General features: G+C 39.0%; 1 protein-coding gene across 3 annotated transcripts in view; it reads right to left on the bottom strand.

Annotated features, from left to right (window-relative positions):
- Positions 1-26,306, bottom strand: part of LOC150081022 (KH domain-containing, RNA-binding, signal transduction-associated protein 2-like) — a 112,540-nt gene that overhangs the window by 75,028 nt on the left and 11,206 nt on the right. For 2 of the 3 annotated variants that reach the window (XR_016547370.1, XM_090381065.1), the window contains exon 1: positions 24,539-24,704. The exons of the other annotated variant lie outside the window; for it this stretch is intronic. Coding sequence is in view for 1 of the 2 variants with exons in the window: in XM_090381065.1 (XP_090237191.1) it covers positions 24,539-24,683 (145 nt within the window). In the remaining variant the exon portion in view is untranslated. Of the gene's footprint in view, positions 1-24,538; positions 24,705-26,306 lie in introns of those variants that run through there. 3 annotated transcript variants of the gene reach the window in all.

Raw genomic sequence — 26,306 nt, 5'->3', positions numbered from 1 at the left:
ACACTGTTCCCACATACACAGTGCGGCAAAAAAGTAGATTTAATAAGGAAAAGACTTCGATTTGACAATGTCAAAAATGATCAAATCGGTGTTTTTTCAATCACAATTTCAACTTGGGAAACAGAAAAAGTCTGTTGGAACAAAGAGTCAGGCGAAAAAGGAGGGTAATTGAGCACTGCATCCTGTTTGTGAACCAGAAACGTCTGACTCAAAAGCAGGTTAAAAACAGATTGGCAAACAATGCGAAAAATTTCGCGCATATTTTTTGTTTTCCCAAAACTGTGGAAATTGCGGATCTTACCGATTCCTTATTCATTTAACTCACTCATTTGCTAGCCTTCTGTTTGTTAATCGGCAGTTGTTTTGCTAGTAAATTGAGCACTTCGTCCAACGAATTCGGGCTGCAGTTATCCACTTCGAGGATCGTTTCCTACGTCCTCTCTACCCTGTTTAAAATTCTTAAACCATCAAAATGTTCGTACTCGGGACAGAAGCTCATCTCCATAAGCTATTCTTAACGTTTCGTGTGTTTCAGTGGGATTTCCCTCAGCTTTATACAAAACTTGATGCTGATCCATTCTGTGGTTTCTGACGGTGACATTAAAAATGATTCACAAAGGCCGTCCATACAAGCTCTCGTGGTAGCACAGTTGGTAGGATCGCCGTCCTTTCCCCACACCAGGTTGAAAATACTTCAGTTCGAGTCCCATCGATGACGGGAGGAATTTATGGGCCTTTTTCACAAGGTGTCTTAGTTAGTCGATCTCGTGAAAAGGTAGCATGAGAAAATCAGGAAAGTTTTCTCGCGCAAACTCTGGATTTTCATCCAGCAAACAGAATATCGAACTCAGAACACGTGCAATTTACTGAAAATATACACGGAGCAATATGGTCTTTGTCGCTGATGTGCCTAAAACCCTACAACAAAGTCCATACAAAAAAGCAACTTAAAGCCAACTGGTTTGGGTGGGCGGGACTGCCAAGGTTCCACTTCTGTGCTTATTTAGAACCGTCTCCGGATTCGAGAAACTGCGCTAACAAAAGCATGTAGGAAGTAACACCTGTGGCTGAAATGTATGCACTCGTTGAAATCTAGAACGGATCTTTTTCCTCTAGGCAAACCTATCCCTGATTGACTGCCAACCCAAATGGCCTGATTCGCTTCATTTGAATTGTTACAACGTCATAACATTCAGGTTAAGATAACCTCAATGCAGTTATTGTCCTGATTTATTTAATTTACTGTTTGTCAACAACAACAGCTGTGTATTTTTGCGTAAATTTTGTAAATAATTTTAAGAAGTTCGTAATCAGATCACCTCTTTAAAGAACGTCCTCTACCATGTGGATGTTTAATTGTGGAAACCATTAGTGGTCAAGCTGATATAAATAAAACAAAAAGAGAAGAAAGACAAACAGCATTGAAAATAATAAAGTTTGCGTGAACAGAATTACCATCAACACGAATTAATTTTCTTCGTGTCACAAACATCTCAAAAATTTATTGCTGAGAGACAATTTTTCATTTTGGTGTTTAAGCGAGATTAAAACAAAATGGTGTAAGTTGGGAATTGAAGATAAAATTAAAGTACCGACAATGCGTAAAAGTGGTACTGCGAACACGGTTTTCTTGTCTCTGTAGTATTTGAGGCCGAAGTATTAGATAAGGAGAAGCCTGTCACGAATCCTGCTTTGAGGAAGAACGAGCATTTATCATGCCGTCAAGGGTTAAGCCATCTACCAAAGCTAGTACTGCTGACTAAACAACCGTGTGTGTAAGTGTGCGCGCTAGCACGCTCACGTTTTAACTCTATGATTACTTTCTTTAAAAAAGAAGTTGAGCTAGGTGAAGATCAGATCGGGTCAGGTTTCAGGCAGAACGGCATCAAACTGGTTGCAGCGTGAGAAAGAATGGTAAAAAAAAAGAGCAATTCAGAACCTACACTTCTTTAGGGGAGCTGCCAAAGTGTAGCTGATAGAGGCGTGTTTATATACCACTGAGGACGATTAACCTTGAATATGACGTCATATTTTTGGAATGGATTTTCAACCATCAATGATGCGATTATCATTAAGCGAGTGCTGCTACAACTTTTATTACTGCGATGAATTTGGTTCAAGAAACAACAGATGGCTCACTTTGGATAAAGAGATTCTTTTGTTTTATTAGGATGCATTGAGCACATCGGAAAGGAAAGGATCAAATAAATTATCGTATAATACTCCAAAACACCTTAAAAAACAAACTATCCACAACCCCACTTCGAACATTTCCCTGCTTATCCAAGATAGAAATAATATCTTCGTTATTTAGGGTTGCCATATTTTCAGGGATGAAAATTAAGACAAAACGAATTCTAGTCTACAGAAAGAAAAAAAAAAAAGTTAGAACTCAGCTATAAGTTCTAGCATTTATTTATTCATAACTATAAGATCTGGTGACTACTAATTAATGTATTTTTTATAAGATATTTTTGTTTAATGACAACGTTAAAATGCAGTAACAGGGACTACAAAATATAGTCGTAATACTGCTGTGGCCTTTTCATCCAGTAAAAAAAATTTTTCTTATTAAGCAATGATGGCTTAAAATAGTCCTGCCTGCGTTAGCAATTATGATTTATATTTTCTTCTTTTTAAGTCAGTTATTAAAGTGCATATTGTGCATTCAATTTCGGCCTCGAGCGATTTTTTTAATTAATGTCCACTCTTTCTAATATCCTTCTTTATGAACACGTCCACGCACATGCTCTCCAGGATTGTCATTGATTTCACTTATTGGAAACTACTTCAACAACTCCACTGTGACAACTCAGTATGTGCCAAAGTGCCTGACTGCCATTCCTCTTTACTTGCCAGATATGGTCGTCAGTCTCACCATCTACCTGAATAAATCTGATGGCATTGGATCTCAGACACCCACTCACCATCTTCGGATCAGTTATCCATGCAAACCTTACCACTACTTCAAAAAAGCATGGCAGCATCCAGACGCATTTACCAAGAGTACCGGACGTAGTGTGGAGTTCAAGATATTAGGGGAAACTAAGCGTACCCAAGACATTCACTATTAGGGTCCCTTACTAGAATAGACTGCTTTAGTTCTATGCTCTCAGCCAACGTGATAGCCTGACCTTCAGACAAACGGACTAAGAAGATACTCATATTTGCGGATCACTAACCGTGAGGACTGCCTTTCCTGTGATCATAGGACTCTACTCAAGATCTTTTGAATATCATTTATAAAACCGTACCACTTTTATTTACTTTAAATTTCTTTATGTATAAAATCTTAAAAAAGGTAGCAACTTGTTTGTATGAGTCAATCATAGTCAAAGCTGTAATCGCTCTTGTAACCTTCACTGTGGCATGCACATCTTCACCTCCTGGCCTGTAGGCTGGATTTCAACTCATACTGAAGGATAACAAAAAATAAAAAAAAAAAAAAAATAATTAAATAAAATTGTTTATATATTGGTTTGCCATATAATAAAATCCCTTAGGACTGCTTACAGTTTGTACTTCAATTTAGCCATTGGGTTAAATTTAAAATAAACGTGGTTGATTTACTTTATTAATATTTAAAAAATAATAATTTAACTGTTTATGAGCTATCAATAAGCAGACAGTATCTTGGTTAATAATATCTCAAAGTAATAAATGATGGTGATTTCGTAAAAAAGAAAAAATATTGTTTCATATAAAGCCACAAAACTAGCAGATTATTATAACTGGAGGCAACCGTCAAGTTATAATGGACTTTACAGGATTTCGACAGTACATTTAAGGAATTTATCGTATATTACGTATTTGTATACATAGAAAAATTAGGTCATTTTTGTTCCTTTCATGCCAACCTGACATACCCATCACACGAATATTACATGAACTCCATTCCCTCGTACAGTTGTTAGAATCTCTGTTCTCCCCACACCAGGTGGGAAAGACCTCAGTTGAATCCCGTCAATGACGCAAGGGATTTTTAAGGACCTTTTTCGCAAAGTGGCTGGAGTTAGTCTGTCAGACGAGATTAGCATGGTTTTTCGTCCAGCAAACCGACCACAGAACACACACAATTTAGGGACATCATATAAAGCGCTATTTGGCCTAAGTTGCCGATGATCTTAAAATCTTACAACATCCAAACCCAAAGAACGAAAAGATCCAGTACTGAATATCCCCCTGGAATACTTAAATTATCTGTTGTCCCATACTAAAAGAACAACAGATAATGTCATACGCCATTTGCCACATAATACCTCTGATTTGTTCCTAAAACCTTACACGCGAAATCAGCGCTATGCGAATAAATAATTTTTATAGATGCAATGTTGCAATATTAGTTCCAGCAGGCTTAGAAATCCGATAAGGTGTATAAATGTGCAATTTATGCACATTTATACACTTCTTTAGGGGAGCTGCCAAAGTGTCGCTGATAGAGGCGTGTTTATATACCACTGAGGATGATCAACCTTGAATATGACGTCATATTTTTGGAATGGATTTTCAACCATCAATGATGCGATTATCATTGATGGTAATCAATGATAATGGCATCATTGATGTGCATATTTATGAGGAACACTGTCTGAGGCAAGCAGCGGTTTGCAAGGGGTGGGGTGGAGGAAAAAAAACGGTTTCATATTTCTTTTGTCATGAGAACTGCTATTCGTGGCTTCTGCTAAATGGCACTCCAGGATAAATGCCGAATTACATGCAAAACACATTTCGAATTGTAGTGGAATACGAACTCTGATGTTACTTGTGACAGCGGAAAATAAGAAACTCATCCTCTCTCTAGAAATGAGATGATTTTGTGTGTGTGGCACGTGTTTATTTACATCAGACGTTGTCGTGGAAATCAAAGATTGTTTGCTACACTTCGCAAGGCTTCCAAGTTTACTGCCAGAAGAATACCTCATTTTGAACAAGAATAAACGAAAGCAGGAGGAAGAAAGGAGAATCGTCTTTGTGAACTTACTAACAGAATGGCACTAATACACAAAAAACTCGTTTCCATCTCCTGCTGGGCTGTCTGCTTACGTCAATATATCACACTGGATAGTTTATTAAGGAAAATATATCTCGGAGCAAATCCTCCTCCTCCTCCCTCCTCTACCAAGTCGATTGCCCGCTATTTTATGCCAGCTCCTTACGGAAAAATGCAAAGAAAATTACAGTAACCGGAAAAGCTCGTGGGTCAAGCTACGATTGGTGACTCGTCTCTCTCAAGGTTGAATATGCTAACAATAGAGTAGAAGGTTATTCTAACCTTCTATTTAGACAGGAAAACTGGCTTGAATCTCAAGAATTATGCATATTTTATCCTTTAAAGTTGACAATTCTATTGGAAATAAAAAAAAGACCTAACGCTTCTTTTAGAAAATTTAAAATATGGCACAAACAGAAGCGTCAGTTTACACCACAATAACCGCACTGCTGCTTTGCGTCTGATGGATGAGTTTGGACATGGAACAAACTTGGAACAACAGCGTAATGACCGCGGTTCAAAACGAGAAATTCGTGCGCATAATGCCATTGCGTGGAGCTGGGTCCTTTGCGTGTTACAAATGTAAGTCTTCCCATATAAGCTACAAAGGGATTCAGAATAACTGAGAGTTCCCTACAATTCCAATGTTTACAGATGCAGATTATGCAGCTATGGAAGTTCACAGAGCTGCTGCTCTTCGTATAAAAATAGCCTATATATTATCCTAGTCATACTTTTTCTGATGACAGCACATTGTATTTCATCTTCCAGTTTCAAAAACCTTTGTTCTGCACAAACATCTTCAATTTCTTGAATATCCGCTACCAATTCCTTAAATGCTGATAACCAGGTAGTTCTCTAGTGTGAGAAAGTAACTTAGTTAATTTCAATCCTTCTAAAACTCAGTCCTGTCTTATATCTCGCAACATTACAAATTTTGTTTCCTCTGCATCTAAAAAAGTCGATTTTCTCTTTCGCTCTCAGCGTTACTTTTCTTCCAAACAGCTGCTCACTCTGTATAAATCGCAAATCCGCCCTGTCATGGAATATTGTTCCCACATTGGGGTGGTGCCCCCAAAACCTCTCAAGCTTCTAGGTTCCATTCAGAAGAGGGCAGTTAGGTTAATTAATGACTCATCTGTAACAGATTCTCCACTCTGTTTCATAGTTCTCTTTTTGCTGCATGCCTCTTCTACAGATACTTCCATGGGCACTGTTCTTCTGAATTAGCTTCTATAATTCCCGCTCTCTTCTAAACTACTCCGAACACGTGCCACAACATTTTACTGTCCAACTTCAAAGTTGAAGAGCCAACTTTTCTCTTCTTCCTCATTTATTCATTGAACTTTCATTTTCTGGAACAACCTTCCTTCTTACGTATTTCCTGAAAATTACAGTCTACAGAAATTCAAGTCTAATGTCAACAAGTATCTTGTTTCATCGCTTCAATCTTCAACCCACGCACGGTAGTGTAGGTTCTAATACCTTTCATGTTTAGAGTTTTCATTGAAAAAAAAATTATACTCGATTCTGCTGGAATGCATCTGCCCCTGGTTCTTTTATATGGCATCTGTCACCACGAATGTTATGTAAAGGTCCCGTGCATAACGAAGATCATCAATTGCAAACTTACTGTCGTATTTTAGACAGCGATGCACTCCCACCTTTGAAATAAAACTATAGGGCAGTTGTTCAGAATTCGTGCCAAGACTATGAAGGCCATTAGGTGCCAACATATTGTGTGATTCATGACTAACGATTTCGAGAATTAAGTCTATTAATCCTTTCAAAAAGCCAAAATAAAAAGTAAGGGGTGAGGGTTATATCCGCATTTATTCCTTGTTACAGATGAGTCATTAATTAACCTAACTGGGACCTTAAGAAAAGCGATATTAGGGGGAAGCGTTTAAACGGGAGCGCTACAGCCGTTAAAAATGCGCGTTAGTTCATAGGATTGGCCATGGAACCAAAAAAAGAGCGTTAAAAGCAGCCATAAGCGGGAGTTTACATAATCGGCAATTGAAGGAAATCCCTCGATTGGAACCCAGCCAACATTAGATTTTCTTAAAGAGTGGATACGGATTTTGAGATGAAAAGTTGCCCGAGATGAGAGCTGGAGAAATAGCAATTTTTTGCGAGACTTCCAAAAATGATAGCAGCTTCCACTTGGTTTCATTTACACTAAAATTCATCAGAAAATAAATGTGCAGTTTTCGTTAAATGACTAAAGGACGAAACCCAAGAAGAAGCTCCCCATGGAAGAACCCTAAATAGTAACTTGAACCAAATGAGTCAGGGCATTTCAGGCGCTATTTTTGACGGAGCTACTTGATACCAGGTGTTTTATGTGGTATCACCAAGGACGGTTTGTTTCCTCCTGCTGTGGCTTTTGCGATGTTTTTGTTTTTTTTTTTCATTAATCTTCTGTTCAGAATTCGGTACTTCACGATACCTACACAGTTGCAGAGTTTGTAGGACATTTCTGCAAGAACGTTTCTATTTTTCTTAAAGATTTGTTTAAACTGATAACAATTTTGAGATTGTGGCCTGACATCTTTGGAGAACTGTGAAAGACGGAAGTTACAATAATAGGCACCTTCTTTCTCTCTCTCATTCTAAAAATATAAAGATTCTGCAATCCTGTTTTTCTTTTAGATAGCTTAATATTGATAAAAGTAAAATAAAAAATTAAATTGGCAAACTCCATCTCCAGACGTAAGAAAGCCCATTTGTCCTCGTTCAAGAAGACGAATAGGCTTTTTTTGATAGTAATATTGCTCAATATTATTATTTCACGAGTATGGATGCATAATAACATTTTTCCTAAACGATGTCCAAAAACAGGCTGAATAAACTTGTGGATAATTGTATAGTATATCTTCACCATACTTTGTCCATGACCGAAGTCCCATGACTTTGGTCATGGACTTTCTTCCAACTCTACTAGAATAAATCAGCTGTCCCTCTTGATTATTCCATCAAGAAAACTTATTTCTGCATTTTTTTTACCGATTCCTTTCTATATTTCCATTCTCGCTTAATGTACGGCTCGAAATGTCTTCGATTCATGTTACCAAGTGAAACAAGAAAAGGAAATTGTGACCGGGAATGTCCTTCAGTTCAACTATTAAACAGAAACATGAAATGCCCACTCAACAGACATTTGCTTCAAAAGATGCTCGTTATGAAACCTGTTGGAAAACAACAGAAAACTCGTCTTTGTCTGCCGGAGTACTAGGAGACTTCTCCCCGTGACACAATTTCTTCACAGATTCAGAACTAACTGCTTGGCTTCACTATCTGGGTCACAGGAAGAGGAAAAAGACAAATACCTGCGCCGTGAAACGAAGTTATGACTGTAATGAACGTGGATGCGTGTCGGTGAAGAAAAGGATGCTGTGGGGTGATTTAATCCTAAAACTTTGACACACTTAGTCGCCACTTCCTGGCTGGTGCCTTAATGGAGGTCAAAGGTTGCAGAAGGCAACCTGAAGTGAATTAATGCAAATTAAATCGATGATTGCGTGAGAAAAGCGGGCAATAAGAGATGAGAAGTCTTCACTGGCAGTTATTACACAAGGTGCAACGCGTCCTGAGGTCACAATTCCGACAACACCCTTCCTTTTAACACTGCATGCCAGGCAATAGTGAACTTAAGCAGTAAACGTGCCGTCTCCTTAAAAAAAAAATTATAAACCTCGCTCGGTGCCCTCTTTTTCGTGCCATCAGTTGTGCAATATTATTTCGAAGCCGTAGACAGTTCAACTGAACATCTCATACAGCACGGCGACCCCTTCAGAAAACCAGTTGTGAGTAAACGAAATAATCTTTGACCGATCCTTTTGCTTTAGCGATCAAGGCTATGAGTGGTCAATATATTGTGTCTTCAGCCGCGTGTGTTCTTCGGTATACTTGTGAAAATTTGAACTCTGACCTTCTCCACACCTGAGTATGGGTTACGATAACCACTGTGCTACTTGCGAGGGCTTTGATGGACACTGTACGTTAGCCTGGAGAAAAAACAGAAATCACAAGCTAACCAACAATAACTTTCATCTACGCCATAACTGGCCACATCAATGAACAATCAATGAATTCGCAGAACAGGGGTCAAGGTTTGATTTTTAACTTTACAAAATCCAAATTTTGGTAAAATTTATGGAGGTCTTTATCACTTGGGCGTTTGGCAGCACATATAAAACAGTCATAATGGAGACAGCTAATTTTGGAATCCGATTTAGGGGAAAGTTTAAAAGATAGCAATTTGTATTGAAATTTAAGTAAAAACAGATGTTTTAGTAGTAGTAGTTGGGTTTTAGGAGCATCAGCGACTAAGGTCATATTGCTCCGTGTATACCGTCTATACATTGCGTCCGAGTCTCCGGGAGAGAAAACCAGACTGACTAACTCAGCCACTTTGTGAAAAAGGCCCATAAAAATTCCTCACGTCATCAGCGGGGCTCGAACTCTGGTCTTTTCCACCCGGTGTGGGGAGGGCAGCGATTCTACCAACTGTGTTACCCACGAGGGCATTTGAAAGAGATGGCATTTCTCTGATGAGACTGGTCAGCTCGTTCCTACTTAAGAGTATATGAAATGATTTAGATCTAAATTATCACTGTCTAATAGTATATTTATTAGAGTGCGTTCAACGGGTATTTTTCTGCACTTGAATGAAGTACGAACGACTGTTATAGTCAACAGCTACATCAGAGTACTACTCTCTTTTCAAACCCAAATACGTTCAGTGGACAGCTCTTATTGAAACCATTTTTGCAAGTTTTTCGAAATTATCGCTACTTGTCGATTGCTGAACGTATAGAGATGCGTCCAGATATCACTAAAAAAAAGCAGGCATGCCGTCTTCACGTATCAATCCCAGATATGGTCAAATTTGTTTTATCTCTTGCGCAGTAACTACAGCTGCCTTTCTTCCATCGTGTGGAAATTGTGTGTGGGTTCTATTCCTATCAGAATAGAGGAAATTTTATGAAAAATTTTCACGCCATAACAATGATAGCCGAGATAGCCAGGGAGTAAGAAACACGATTGTGATTTTTTTCTCTTTGAAACTGTCATCATTGATAGCGCAGTGGATAACATCACTGCTCTCTCGTGAAGGCCTAAAATTCCATTACAGTGACCAAAGTTGAGAAATACTTGCTTTCGTGAAGTATTTTTTCATGATGATACTTCACTCCTTCTCCTAAAGGCGATGACCACCTCGAGTAGGGTAATAACGTCGAGCAGGAGCGAATCTCAGAGCATACCAGTAACTTCTCTATATGTTGCGCTTTCGTACCTCTGGACTACAACGGTAACTTATCTTCAAATTGATAATACAACATTATCTGTTTTACATTTTGAGGATCTCGCATAGAGCATGAAAGCAGACATCGAACAAATTCATATTTGTTGGCGACGCAGAGTTGGACCAAAGCTTTCCATTCCTCCTTGGTAAAGGGATAACCAGAGGGACAAGGATACTTTCAACGTCAGACTTGCAACAATTGAGGCTCGTTCTACATAGTTTTTTTTTTCAAAGTTAATGTTTCACAAGTTATGTGTAATATAAATAACATTTTCCCGATATTTGAACTGTTAATGTCAACTAACAGTTCTGATTTCAATTAATTTCATTTGTCGAAATTATAATTTCTTGTAACGAGTTACTTCATTCTTCTCCCCGCTCCAACAACTCAAATACTGTTGTTGTAAGGTTTTAGGCGCATCAGCAACTTATGCCACATGTAAATTACTTGTGTTCTGTGGTCTATTTGCAGCTTGCTGGATCAAAAACCATGCTACTCCTTGCCCGAGACCGACTAGCTCAGCCACGTGATGAATAATGCCCATAAAACACACTTCAGGTAATTCTTCCCATCACAGTTTCATCAAATGATAAGAGTTTTCTAGAGTTTTTTTCCCGAAAAGCTTATCTTTGCAATACTTTTCTGGTTGCATACATAAATTGGCTGAAGATTTCTAGGACTGACAAGAAACATACTTCTCAGAATTCAGATTTGAATTCTTTGGTTAAGTGGCAAATCTTTTTGGCCCATTATGAGCCGTATTAGAATGAGAATATTTCTTGCAGCTATCAGATTTTTCCAAGGAATGGTACCCAGATTTTCTATAGGAGGAATGGATGTGGAAATAATGAGATTTGGCCCACCACCCTCTTCAGCCATCTTAGTATCCAATATTGTAATCCAAGGAATGTATTTAGGTAGGAGGCTGGAGCAGAAGCCCCATTTCAGAAGAACAAAGCTGTATCGGATTAAAGCACTTCAAGATGTAGTGGCATATCATCGATAGATTGAGCACTCCCACCAACTCCTCTCGTATAGCCTACAATGGTGCATAAGACTTTTTCATCCTGTCGAAGTGAGGGCGGAAGGAGACTTCATCCCAGGTGAGTCCTAGTTCTATGTGGGACTTTATCCTTTGCACATGTTCCTAGCTTACAAAAATTTGAATATCGTTTATAACTGTTTGTCGCGACCTGAACTGATTTTGAAATATTCAATTGAAGCCCGATTGTTTCAAGATATCCTTTTAGTCTGTATCTGACTGGAATCCTGGAGGTTGATAGCCTGATTCTGATGAGGATTTTGAGCTGACATTGAACTTCAAGTCAATCATTCACATAAGTAACAATTTATAATAAAAATGCTAAGAACAGTTCCAGAACTACTGCAAAAAGGACTGCTGAGAGTACATTCCTCCTGTGGGATTCCTCTCATGACATCGATGTTTACATGGAGGTTTTGTGGGAAATTAGTAGTTATCTTGAAAGTATGATTGATTACAAAAATGTTCAGTATGGTATTTGACAAACTGACTTTGAATATACTGAAAACAGCTGACGCGTACACTGTCATAGCCGATTTGATGTCTAGGAAGATAATAGAAATCGGGGATCTATTGTACTCTGAAGAGGGTATCAAGAAGATTGGTAGTTTTGTGTATGGCTGCGTGTAGATACTCAGGTTTGTGACAAGAGATGTTTGGATCTTCATACTTCAAAAGAATAATGGGTGACCCTCAGAAATAGGGCAATGAAGGGATGAATAAGAAAAAGAGTTCCACATTGATTGTTGAGTCTTACGAATTAGCGCCAAACGAAGAAGTCTTTTGCTTTTAAGCTGCCTAAGGAAACTGAGATGGTCAACAGTTCTTAAAAGGATGCTAAGTGTTTATCAAAGTCATTCGCTCATGCAAATATAGGCAACCCGCACTTCCGTAAACAAAAGAGGAACGCGTGGCGTTCCTCTGCGAAGGGAAAGCACGTGCTGGTTATTCAACCTAACTTGAAGAGGGAGAGTCACCGAAAGGACATTCACATCACCAGCACTGGCAGAAGAGGCCATAAACTCACTGGTGTAGTAGATAACAAAAGTAAATAAGAGACTTGTCTTCGGGGACGTTTTTCGCTCTTTGTTACTTTCCACATTGGCGATGAGCAATACAACTTGTTAAATTTACTGAAGCAGTCACTCCAACAGGCTATGCCAGTCAAAAGCCCATTAACTTCTTTCTTCAGGTATGTTGAAGTCACTCACAAAAAGATTTTTTGTTTTGTGAGTGACCCGAATACGCTGATCCATAAACTAAATATAGCTTCGAACTCCCTCGAACTTTAAGCCCGTGTTAGTATCGAAGGTCTGGCATTGCCTCTGCTAACATTATAGTGAAAACGTGACTTTACACCCCCAGTGCCTTTCGCTTGGCTACCTTGAGGCTATCACGACCAGACAGTCTACGCGAAAATGGTGAAGCTCTCAACAAAAACTCTTCTAATGAGCTCCCTACAGGAGTTTACGTCATCCGGGCACCGGTAAGGTAAAAACCCAATTTCAGTATAAAGCAACGAGCAGAGGACAAGGAAGAAATGTCAGCTAATGTTTATTAGGCTTGAACTTTTGAACTTTTGTGAAAAATTTTAATTTATCCACGTTCAACAAAAGCACTCTGGTTACTAAAAATGCTCAGGCGCAGAAAAAAAGGATTCTTCTCTAACAAAGCCCAAAAATGTATTTACAAGACTTCCATGAGGTTCTTCAAGTATTTTTTTACCCCAGGTGCTGTCTTACCAATTGTAATTGGTGAGATGGAATACTCAAGTATAGAGCCGCACCTAAAAAAGAAAGACATCACACTTATTGAAATTACTAAAAATGCGCAATGTACCTGGTGAGATAGGCAAGTTGGTGTCCATACGAGGAAAGGATACATAGGCTGGAGATTTGGGTAACTAGGTATCTTAGAGGAGATCTGAGAGGTGTACAAAGGGAAAAAACAAAGGGAAATTATTTTTAAGGATTTACTTTTGGGCTTCCACGAAACCTTTTTCTGTTACTATCTAATGTCCAAAATATTTTTGGTTACTTTGAAAACTTGTTTGCGTTTCGGTCATCTAATCACCATTTGGGGGATGTTCCAAAACCACCCCTTTAATCAAATGACACTCTGAAATGTTAGTCAAGTCCCCACTTTCCCGAGAACAAAATTGAACCTCCATAAACGGCTTAACAGCACGACACTTTTGATAACGACCCAACGGGTGGTTCTAATATTGCAGGAACTTTGGGTAAACTAATCTGGAGAAAATGACTTGTTTCCGACTTCTCCGCTGATCTACGGAATGCTTCGCCAATTACGAAGCAATAGCGGTCAAACAAACTGACACAACGCGGCGCTTCCGTTGTCCCTCCCAGAGCATCTTCTACAGAAATCCAGATGAAAGGTGGTTACCATGACTACGGCGGTATCCACCGAAGATCGGCTTTCATTAGCTTGTCAAAGTCCCCAACTAGACTGAATGGAATGTAAGTGCACTCGATGGCTACTTTAATCTTGCGGACGATGTTTAGTAGCGCACGAGAAGCGTGCTGGAACGCTGTGCGTGGGGATTTTGTGTAGCGTCGGAAGGGCAAAGAGATTTCAACCCTAAGTGAAATAACCGAAATCGATGTTTCATTAATTCGTACAGCGCGGTTCCCAAATCCTTTTTCTTCAAGAAACTTGCATTTCTATAATGAGTTTCATTAGTTCTTGAAAGAAACTTGGAAATTAAAAGAATTAATTCTAAAAGCTAGTGAAATCTGCTTTCTCCTCCTCCCTCTTTCAACGTGGTGAACAACGCAGCTTATTTCAATGTTGTTAGGTTGAAATAAAAAATATTCCCCTCCCTGCCAAATGCTGCAATCAGACTGAACTCAAGAGACTGAACCCAAATCATTATCAAGAGCTAGTAGGGAAACACGCACAGAGAGATCTCATAAGCACATTTGTGGAAAGTAGGCTAAAGAGAACGATAGCAACGGTTGAGTTCTTTTACCAATCAACTTACTGTCAATGCTGTTATTCAAATTGCTCCCAATTGATTTTCATCAGAGGAACCAAGGCAACAAAGTTTGGTCTCCGTAAAATGTTCCTTTCCACGAGGTGACAAATCCTAGTTTCTGGGATAAAGAACCATACAACTCTGGTCCGAGACCAGTTAACTCAGCCATGGTGCTAAAACAGCCCATTAAAGTTCCTTTCGTTTATACAGGATGCGAAACCAGGGCACGAAAGTTGAAATAGATATACGGTATGCACCCAGTGTATGTAACTACCTGCCATTGCTTTGATTGGCTCAAATCAAGGTCCTGGTCTATTAGGACACTTCACTCCTTCCCAAACACTGCAATCTGATAAATGAAATGCATAACATTCCACCTCGGTCTTGCAGTTTTTCATGATTCAACAGAAGTTGTTTTCGCTTCCAACAAAGTAAACTTGATTTATTAAAAAAATATTTTAAATAATCTCATAAATTAAGATGAAGGGCTTTTACAGGCCTACTTAAACTACCACTCCTAATGAATATTGAGTGCGCTCATTGGATGTTATAGTAATGAAATGCATTATGAGTACTATTTCTATTAACATTTGCCACGCTTTGAGCAGTTTGTGAGGTTTTCTTTGTTCAAAACATTAACAAACTCAGTGGCTTAGTTAGTCGGCCTCAGGCGAGAGTAGCATGGTTTTTCATCCAGAAAAAAGGCAAACCAACAGTAGAATACAGGCAAAATTTTCACAGTTTACTAACACCTCATAGCCTTAGCTGCTTTGGCTCTTAACACGCTTACTCATCTCGTTTCCTCTTTTAAAAACATCAACTGATTTCGCGCTCGAAACATTAACGACACTTCACATTCTCCGCACGAAGCAGTCACGTGATATTTTTGTACCCTCCGGTCCTTCCCAGAAAGCCAACACCGAGACCAAAGCTTCAAATCGCGCCGCAAATGGCAGGTCGACCGCATCCAACTGTGGGAAATATTGCTGCGCCCTCTACCCGTGTTTAACCTATAACCTACAACAGTTCTCCATCCCGTTCCTGAGGGCAAGCTGAAAGTACGAATGTAGCGCGTCTATATACGCCGTGAGATATGATTCCTTTGACCCCTCTTGCAGAGTGGCCTTGACTACAGCCCAGTATGGAGACTACAGCCTGAACTTGCAACCAATAGATTTTTTCGAGTTTGTAACTGAAAGGCAACTGCATAAAGTGAACTGGGTGGGCTTTTCTTTTACTCCATATTTCGTGCGCAGTCTCATGAAACTCAATCATTATCGAAATTAAAGTGGAGTGGTTAAGACACGACACGCCTTAATTTATTTTCGACGGATGTTGCACAAACGTCGCAGAATTTCAGTCTGGATTGCAATTTATAATATCAATAACCGACAGGGTCACGCATCCCACTTCTGCAACGTGTAGTAATAGCAGTATTGCAAATTATGGTGACCAAATACGCTCGTATTGCAACCCAAGGAGATCGGAGTAGTTATTAAAGTGTTCCTGTCGAGGTCACGTCAGTTCATTGTACGAGACAATTTGGTGAATGACAATTGGTGGCCACGACAATTCGGTGAATTAATTCTTTGGAAAAATTCGATGTCTACTTTGCTGGACAAAAAACCTACGCCTAACTTAGCCACGGAGTGGAAAAAAAGCCCATTAAAGTCGCTCGCATCATCGACGGGATTGGTGGTAGATGCTGAAAACCTTAATCTCTGACACGCCTCCAGCATTGTCTAGTGAGAGTATATTAAATCGAATAATGGTGTAGTATGAAGCTTGCCCGCCTAGTACTTCTTCATTGATACTGGGTTCTCCCATTTAGTGTAAAATCTATTACTGGAACAGTTTTCAATTGGGCAAGTTTCTTGCAGTTCTGTAGGAATTAAGAGGGTTGTTAATTGGAACACTGCACGACCTATTAAGCCTACACTTTGATGTGAGTTAACATGGTCTTTAAAAATATACCCTAGGAACCCCACTGAGGTGGAGAAAAACTGACCTGGGTTCTCCCAGTCCTACCGCGGTGGACTGGGAGAACCTAGAATCTAATTTGCTGAACTCAAGAAGGAATAGCAGTGTTTTCCTTCTTAACTCCTATTTTCCCTGCACTATAAAAATCGGCTACTTTTTTTACGCGGTCATGAGTAGGAAGCCTAATTTTTCTGTTGACTGCTTCATAATTGGAGGCCTAGCAGGCTAGACTAGGGATATAGGACAACTGGATTCCTCCTTGGAATGCCGAAGGAGGATCAATGTTACTGCTCGTTATACACTGTTACCATACCTACTGGAACATTAACTGAAAAGCCAACACGATTTACAGGTCGGATTTCGATACTGTGCAGAACCTCTGTGGGTAAAACGGCACACTATCTTCACAGAACACTTCAACGAATTCATGTCGATCGAAATATTTTTCGGTTTTAGACAAGTGATATCGGCTGCCATGGAACAGCCCTCGCAAATCTTTCTAATTCGTTTCACTGTAGTGTGAACTATGGTTGGATTAGGATTCTGAGTGTGCAAGTCTAACAGCGATACATTATTTCCGGAGACCAAGCCATCACTCTAAGTTTTATGCCAGAACCATTATTAGGCTGAAAATTGCAGGCTTGCGATTAAACTGGATTAATTGAGAATTATCGCATCTTCTGCAAGGTGGCATTTACCACCATTAGGCCAACGTCATGCCATAAAAGCAAACTCAAACAATCAGAGCGTCACAATCTTGCTGCTTCACAGTTCGGAAATTCAACCATTTCCCAAGACAGACTTCTGCAAAAGGTGGAGAGAGAGAAAAATGTCATCATCCTGTGTTAGTGACAGTTTTTTTGAATGCGAACTCTGAAGGTATCCCAGAAATGTATCAATTTCTCCCTAAATTGGTTTTATTCAGTGTAATTAAACAACAGTGTATAAGTTTAAAACTGGAACTACGTGACATCAATGATTAATCCTTAAATTTGACTCAATGGCATTTTGTTGGAACTTCTTTCATCCAACTTGTTTCTCTAGCCATACTTGAAGAGCGCTGATGCAATCAATTTATCTTAAACACTGATGCCAAACCACATAATATATCCTAGCTGCTTTTCCGGTTGTGCCATGCTATAAGTTTTCGTTGTTTCTTGTAAGGGTTGCTAAACTTTTCACCCATCCCCTCTCAAAACCAGTTCTCCAACTAAGTATTTGGTTACTTTGTGACCTCCCCCCGATACAATCTAAGTTGTGGTCTTCTTGTAATTAAAAACCACTGAAGGGATAATATATTCACAAAACCTGAGTATGAAAAATGGCCAGCAAAGAGCTAAGAACTCTTTGCTGGCCATAAGAACTTCATATATGAATAGAAGAATGCAGACAGGGTTAATTGAAGAGGTCCCCTGGAGTTAAGCGCTAAAGCAACTAAGGCTATGAGGCGTCAATATATTATGTCTGTAGTTGTGCGTGTTCTTCGGTTGATATTGCGTTTTCTGGATGAAAAACCCAAGTTACTTGGAGAAAAAATGCGACCTTCGATTGAGACCGACTAACTCAGTCACATTGTGAAATAAACCCATAAAAATTCACATCACTGACTGAATTCGAGTTAAGGACGTTTGCCTCTGGCGTAAGAGGGCGAGGATTATATCCACTGTGTTATGACGAAGGCTAGGCCTTTTGAAGTTTAACTTACAAGTAGGGGTGTTGTGAAACATTGGAACAAATAGCCTGCAAGGATGGCCGAGGCGGAGAGTTTGACAAAATTAAAAGAATTGGAGAGGTACTGTTTTTTTTCTAAGGAAATAACATGAAAGAGGGCCTTTTTGACAAATACACAATTTTTCTTTAAGCCATTATGAAAGTTTAATACTAATTTTATAAATAAGACCAAGTGATCCAAGGAAGTACACTTTCTCGTCATCAGCATAAAAAAAATCCTCAGTCAATAAATAACGTAATAAGAGACACTATTTGTCTCTCAGACAAATGTGATGTCACCATCATTTTATGAAGACAAATCTTTTTCCCTGCTGGCATATGTGGTACTGATCATTGATAATACATCTTGAGGGCATTCCTGCCCGCCTCCTTACAGTAAAGAAAATAACATGTTTTCATCATAACCTCTTAAATCTTTCTCATCCAAAACCACTATCCATTCCGTGTCTCCTATTTTAGAAGTGACCCCCAAGACTTCTTTTCCCCAATGCAAAACCTTAAAATTCAGTTGTCATATTTCAGACCTATTTGTAACGGATCTAAGTCGTTCTGAAGTATCACAGCCTGGTCGCGATTATTTACAATCCTACTTACCATTAAATCATCAGCAAACTTTGACAGATTTCGTTGTATACCATCATCGGTATCACTGAGGCAGATCAAAAACAAGTGAGGACACAGAACCCTGAGGGACACCGCTCACCTTATTAGTCCACTCTGAAGAATGTTCACTGATTATTACTCGTTGTCCCTTTACACTCGGTAGTCCCTGTTCACTCAGAATCCTCCCAGTAATTTCAGCATGCTCCAGTTCACGCAGCAGCATCTCAAGTGGAACCGAATCAAAGGCCTTACTAAAATCTAGGTATACAATACTGAAATCATTTCCTGCACCTAAATGCTTTATAACTTCATCATAGTAATTAACCCGATCTGTAAGGCGAGACTTCCACTTCACAAAAAACTTACTGTGATCTATTTGCGATTTCATTATTATCAAGAGGTTCCTCTATTGAGCTTTAATCACCTATTTCATTATCTCAGTCATCGCTGAAGTAAAACTGAGTAGTTTAAAAGTTTTGAACATCAGCCCTTTCATTTCCACTTCAACTCCTGTCTCATGAATAAGTAAGCATTTTCATTTTTACAATCCAAACGAATCACTCCAGTCTAAGGATGATCTCAGTAGCATTTGTAAATGGTATGGTGTACTCCTATTTGCGCATTCTTTAATATAACTGGTACGCCTCATCATCCTTATTCCCTCTCAGTCTCAGTTTTTCCGATAGGCCTTCCCAAAAATATCACTAATCTTACAGAATTCTAACTCTCCTTCCCTGGTTCAAATGCGTTTTCAAACGTATAATAAATGGACATTTATCTTATGTTGTCGTTGTATTTTCGAGTTCTCATTTAGGCGACTTAGTCTATATTGGTCCATGTATATTGTCTGAAACTATGTTCTGAGGTCGATTTTCTATTTGCTGGATGAAAAACCCGAGTTTGCGGGAGAAAAACCCTGTTCCCTCGCCTGAGATCGACTAACTCAACCACGTTGCGAAAAAGGCCCACAGAAATTCCTCCCGTCATCGACGGGACTGGAATTCGTGTCTTTTCCATCCAGTGTGGGGAGGATGGCGATCCTTCCAACTGTGCAACCTACGAGGGCGAGCTGCCTGTAGATCTCACCAGTGAAATAGTCCTTACGCACCAGAAGTCCTAGTTGTTGCCAGCAAAATATGCCACGTATTAAGCAATCACCGCCACTTGCCTGGATAGGGGAAATCATGCACGATTGGTCCACAGGAAGGCGTCCGTCGGCGTATTGCACCAGGTATTTGGAATCATTCGACCAGCACACTTGTTTCCGGCCCTCCAGTGTCCAACCAACATGTTGTTGACAACTGCCGTCGACCATAATCAGCGGTGAGGAGAGGGTGTCTCTTGGGTCGTCTGCTGCGGGATCTCATACGTCTGTATTGTTTACATTTTTTGATATTGTCATGTAAAACTCATGATAAAACCGACTCGCTTTTTTAATGTTTTTAAAAAGTAATATCTTACCTTTTATACGTTAAGTTTTAAATTTATGTTTAATTATACTTAAATGTTTATAGAAAATTCACTCAAAAGCTTGACTTCTTTTAAAATTTAGGAGATGGTGCATATGGGCTCAATCACCGCGGAGGCACAATTAGCGAGCAAGACCTCACTAATTGTGAGGTTCAGCCCTCACAATTAGTGAAAGCTCAACCTCACAATTAGGCTGAACGACGCTGAGTGACCTGCCAACGTTCGGCCCTTACAACGCTCTGCACCCTACGCTTACCAGAAACATTAACCTCGCTTAATGCTTTATAGCTCTGTAGGCGGGAGGTGGTTGGACTCGTTCGACACCATCCTTTGTACACCTTAACCAGAGGGCCGTGAGCAACCAAGACATGCTGTTTCTGATATGGAAGCACCCGACGCACGAGCTCCCACAATCATGCCATTTTGGAACTCCGTGATATCTTTACTGCGTCCCGTAACTGGTTCTTAGCACTTTGATTTACACAACCAGATGCAAATTACCACTGTTCTATCGTAGGAAGCTGTCAGGGTATGCGGCATAGTCCATTACGGATGGGGTGGTCATAATTCAGTGACCAGTGGGTGTATGTAGTACTGTATTCATTGGAAGCCTTTACTCACCAAACACGAAATGTCAAGGACCAGCTGGAGGCTGCTGTGAGGAAAACATAACGATATTGCGAAATATGTAGTTTCTTTGAGCATTTTCACTGCATTTGGGTAAGCCTCACGTTGAGAAATACTGATGTTAGTCACGTTTTGGACTTGGCACTCTTGAACGTGAAATTATTTCTGGAGAGTTACCAGTGCACATCAAAGAGCTGAATATAAGATGCTCAGAAGTTCATAAAATCTGAATGAAACCCAGTAGCTTTCTTCAACTGGCGCTACCATGACAGAAAACAAACATGTCAAGTAAAGGCATTTGTAGGTTGGTCGGTACCTAATAAGAAAGAATTGTTATGGAATACTTAACGTAGTGAACAACTCTGTTATGGAATGAACTGTTGAGCATCGAACATGCGAAAAATGGAATGTCATAACAAGGAATTCATGATTGTGAAATCATGCACTAGGATTCATCATTAGTAGCTTCTGCTTACGAGTAGCTGAAGTGAGAGCCATATGATGAAACTCGGATAAATGGAAAAATTAGTTGAACATAGCAGAGGGAATCAGTGGAACATTTCAAATCAATTGAGGAGTGTTAGCAAGTGGCCAGTTTGAAAACGAATTTTGCAGTATTGCGGAAGTGCTTATTTTTGCCATATCTGTCCGTCCGACATCATTAACAGCTCTGTTCTGGTTGATCGACCTTAAATGACATTTGATGCTGGAAATCCTCACAGTTATATTACACACTGGACAACTGTGACCATTCCTCCACGAAAATAGAATTTATCAATAAAAAGTTTGTTATTGTTGATAGAAATTATTTTTTTTTAAGAAAATGAATGAAAACAGACCTATTTTCATCCCTGTTTTCGTTCAATGTTGATGATTCTCCACCTAACCTTCGATTAATTCAAACTCCACCCACTTTGTATTAATCGAAATGCGACGATCCGTCCTTGACGGCCGATTCAAGGCAGCACTTCTTATTGGTATTAATGAAGAAAGTTTTCTGAAGGTGAATGGCTACGCCCGAAAACATAGTAGTCATGTTTGATTCCACGCATATTTGAAAACATATGTCTGTTTTCAAATCACTTCGTTGAGATTGTTTTAGAATAATTGCCAATACAGCTGAAGACACGGTGATTTAGAAGTCATCCAACCGAACTGCGTGTCTCCTGTGTCAATTTGCAGATTTTGATGGATGAAAAACCCTTGAACCGTCACCTGACACGGGGGATCAAACCCATAAAAGATCCATCCAACTAAATTTATAGAAGAGTGCGGTATTTATCAATTGAGTTCTTGCAAAACTGAGGGAATGTGCCAAAACAAATTCGAAATTCAAGAAAAATCCAAAATATTATAAACAGCAAAAATTGTGGCACACAAAACAGAAGACTTAATTGAGGCAGAAAAAACATCCGATCCACAGCAGAGGACTAAGTGCGGAACAAGTGCGATACCTTTACCTAACCTTCGCCGCTTTAGTCCAATTGCCCGAGCAAACACGCTGCCCATTAATCTTCCACCTCCGCACTATCTCGTTCCATTCGGCCACCAAACCTGTTTTGGGTTTGCAGAAAGAAAATGACCAGTTACGCTAACCCCGCTCAGAGGCAGTCTGGTGGCATACGGCATGGCAACGGAGGTCGGAGAGGGCGTGCGACCACCTATTACTAATACGGGGTGAGGGGCATCAATAACAAAACGTAGACTGCAGTGGCTGGGGGTGGGTAGCCTGCAGAGGAAGTGAGGACTCCGTTGTTAATAACAGAAAGCAATCTTACCGCTTAACATCACCTCTCGAAAGCTGGAGCGAGTCATTGGAAGGCTGAAAGTATGAAGAAGAAAGAAGGTTTGTCATAATCAAATGAGATGGATTCCTCAAAGAAGAATTGATACTTAAGTGACCATAACGATGCCTCAATATGGCATAAATCTTCCTCAATGGACAGTTCACAGAGAGATGAAAAGACAGACAAGGCTAATAGCAACAACAAAAGAAGCTTTCCAAATTTTCAATTTAATTCGGGTCTGGATTCAGTTTCCAACTTCTTAAAGAAACTACGCCGTTCAATCAAGAGATTCAGGCCAAAACACGTTTCCTTTTAGAACGATCTTCACAAGATGTCTTCAACACCTGTTCCAGAGCATTTATCTTCCAAGGAGATCAAGCATTAATCAGCCAAGAAGAGTAGGGGAGGGAAGGGGGAATCCAAGGCTGAACCACACATGAAAATATTCTGATGCTAACTGATGAGCTGCCATCATGTACTTAGAAAGTAGTTCGTGTCATTTAAATAAAAAAGGGAGAATCAAAATATTCCGAATATCGTTCTCATAATTTAAGCTAAAGAGCTGACACAAATTCTAAAATATATAATTATAATACCAGTTTTATTTTAAATATACGTTCAATGCTGCCAAGTAATGCCTAACGTAAATATGAAATGGCGTATTTCCAAATAAATTCATTTTTTAAATCAGCCGAGAAAAACTACTTTAAATCGCCATCTCTACTAACAGTGGAGATAAATGTTGTTAATAAGTGACGTCACTGAAAATCAATGCATGAATTATGTAAATTAATGGATATAAACTAGATTTAAATGATTGCTTCCACCCATCAACACTGGCGCAAAAAAAGCAGTATTTTTTTAGCATCAAGAATAAAATGACTGAAAAAATTCGTAATAATAAATAAATCCTTTTAAAAAAACAAACTCATTAATTCGTCCCTCGACGTATTTATTATTTTCATACAACAATATTTTTTGTAAGTGAATTAAAACTTGGTAAAATGGCATCGTTTTTATCATATCTCATATTGTGAATACCTTCACAACGAGTTGCCTGATATTGCACTACCTCGGATAAGTCCAGCTTCACCAATGGACAAGACTATTGTTACTTATTCTCGGTGGATACCACCACCACCACCACCCAGACGGCCGTTTCAAGGATATGTGGCCTATCATCGGTGGGTGGGTTCCCTGGTGTTTAATAGTGGCAACCCAGTTATGAAGTATAACTCCACATTATGAAAACCCAGATAGGGTATAACAGTTTAAACTGAAACTGTTTGGTAGGGCTATAGCCTCAACCTACGTAAAGATTTCACTTAGTGCAATTGCATCATGTTTTTTCGTTAAGTGAAATCTTTACATGGGTTGAGACTATAGTCCTGCTATACAGCACTGGTGTCTCTCATACTGTAACTGGGTTGTCACTATTGCAGCACCAGGATACCTACTCACCCACCCACCGATGATAGGCCAAATAGTCTTGAAACGGTCGTCTGGGTGGTAGTGATATCCACTGAAAATAAGTAACAATAGTCTTCTCCATTGGTGAACCGTTACTTATTCGATGTAGTGCAATATCAGGCAACTCGTTGTGAAGGTATGAGATATAAAATCGATTCCAATTTGGTAATTCACTTATATGCAATTGCACTAACCTTTTCGTTAAGTGAAATTCTTTACGTAGGTTGAGGCTATAGCCTTGCTAAACTCTTACAGTTGAAATATTGTTCGAGGTGAAGCACGTGTTCCATTAAGGCAACCTTCGATTCGATTTCGCATTTACGGTTGTTGGAAACACTTAAAGGGTCAGTATCAAGTTCACACTACGTTCTATCAATCTCTGGCACTGCTAACGAAATAAATTAAGAATAAATTCCAAAACTACGTAATATGATAATTTCGGCAGTAACTCTCTCTCTCTCTGTTGATATATTTCCGGTCATAAACATTTTTCTCTCGCGCAGTTATTCGAAGTAAAAACGTAAACCTTACCTTGATCCAGCAGACGATTGGCATTCAGGAATTCCGATCCCAATTTCTCTCTTTCGTTCATCATTTCGGCGATATACGGTGCGTTTATATCCTCGGCAGTCGTATCGCCCTCCTGCGAGGGTTGTTGTTCGGCTGTCACCGACATTACCTTACGCTACGATGTCCAAAGCACGTTTGTTCATCGTCTGCCTCAAAGTTTGCGCTCGCGCTTAAAATGTGTTAGTACGCGTCAACCTCGGTAAATTGCTCATCCGCCATATGAAGTAGTCTTGCATATTTTAATTCGCGGCGTAAATATTTAATTAAATTATTAATAAAATGTCATTAAATAAAATACTACCCGTTTAATATTCTTCGAAATTTGTATTATGTCACTGATATTTAAGTTCGTGACTTACAAAACTCTTTGCGTTTAATCTCACTTAGAAGTTATTAGCATTTTACTTATAATTATACAAAAATTAATTGCGTAAAGAAGCAGCATCCTGTGATTATTTTAAACTTTTTTTTAGTAGTTACGTTTGAAGGAGTCGATAACGATTCAAATATTAGTATTATAATTTATCTAATTATAAAAATGCAGTTTTTTTTATCTAATTAATAATAAAAATTTGGCCTATTTCGTTAAAAATAATCAAATTCAGATCATATTAGAATCTTTTATGAATAATCATTCAGGTATCCAACATCGTGCGACTAACACCCACCCTCAAATGTAACGAGTCCAAATATTATATGATCTCCTTCCCTCACCGCGTTGGGCAATTTGTGTGAATTCTTGAAGAAAAGAACTGAGGAATAATTCTTGAATTCTGATTAATTCTTGAATAATTCTGAACAAAATCCCAACACTTCCTTACTGGAGGTAATATTTTATTTTTCAAAAGAGATGGAACGTTTTTAGGGTAAATTATTAAAAAAATATTTTACTTACAATATCTATAAACAAAGGAGGATTCCCACCCACAGAAGAAACCCGGTTTAAACAGTTTGGCAAATGCTGATGTAAAGCATTACATCAAATAGAATGAGATAACATTTAACTCTACCCTCATTAATAAATATTGTTTATTTTATAAGTATTCAATTTTTTTTTAAAACTGACCAAACAAATCTTTTGTCAATGGTCAATTGACCGAATCTTCTGTTGATAAATGTAATTCAAGTTACATTTTAAGCGCGTAATGTACCTATTGCCTCCAGCACGTTCGTCCGTCCGCATGTAATAACTCGACTGCTAGTGACTGGCCATCACAAATTTCATTAAAATTTGTGATGGCCAGTGAAATTTGTTGGAGGAATGAATTGGCAATGTAGCGGATGCTCAGAAACAATTTTCTCGATTCGCGCATAAACGTCGTTGCTTTTTACTCATTTTTTTTTTTTAAATCATGAATTATTACTATTTACTAACGAGCTGGAAATGTAACGCACTGCTACATTAACTAAGCTGCTAATTATTCTTTTTAAGCATAAATTAACATATTTTTGGGCGTGCGAAGAATACTGTACATGCAACTTCAGAATGTGAAATCTGGGCGAATTATGTTTTAAAATAACAGACCTACAGTTCCGTGCTGGAGAGACTGCAGTAAGTACCCAGATAACTAAGGCCAGGAGGCCTAAATACGATATTGGGTCACCAGTTTGTATATTTTTCGGGATAAAAAAAAAAAAAGCAGGTTTTTGGGAAGAAATAAATTATTCGACTCTTGCCTAGACATTGCATTAAACAGCAATTCTACTCTACTCTGTACCATAATGGTTA

Source organism: Mastigoproctus giganteus, chromosome 9 (assembly GCF_048544385.1).
Source record: "Mastigoproctus giganteus isolate SK-2022 chromosome 9, ASM4854438v1, whole genome shotgun sequence".
NCBI classification, from domain to species: Eukaryota; Metazoa; Arthropoda; class Arachnida; order Uropygi; family Thelyphonidae; genus Mastigoproctus; species Mastigoproctus giganteus.
This window is presented reverse-complemented; position numbering and strand designations above follow the sequence as displayed.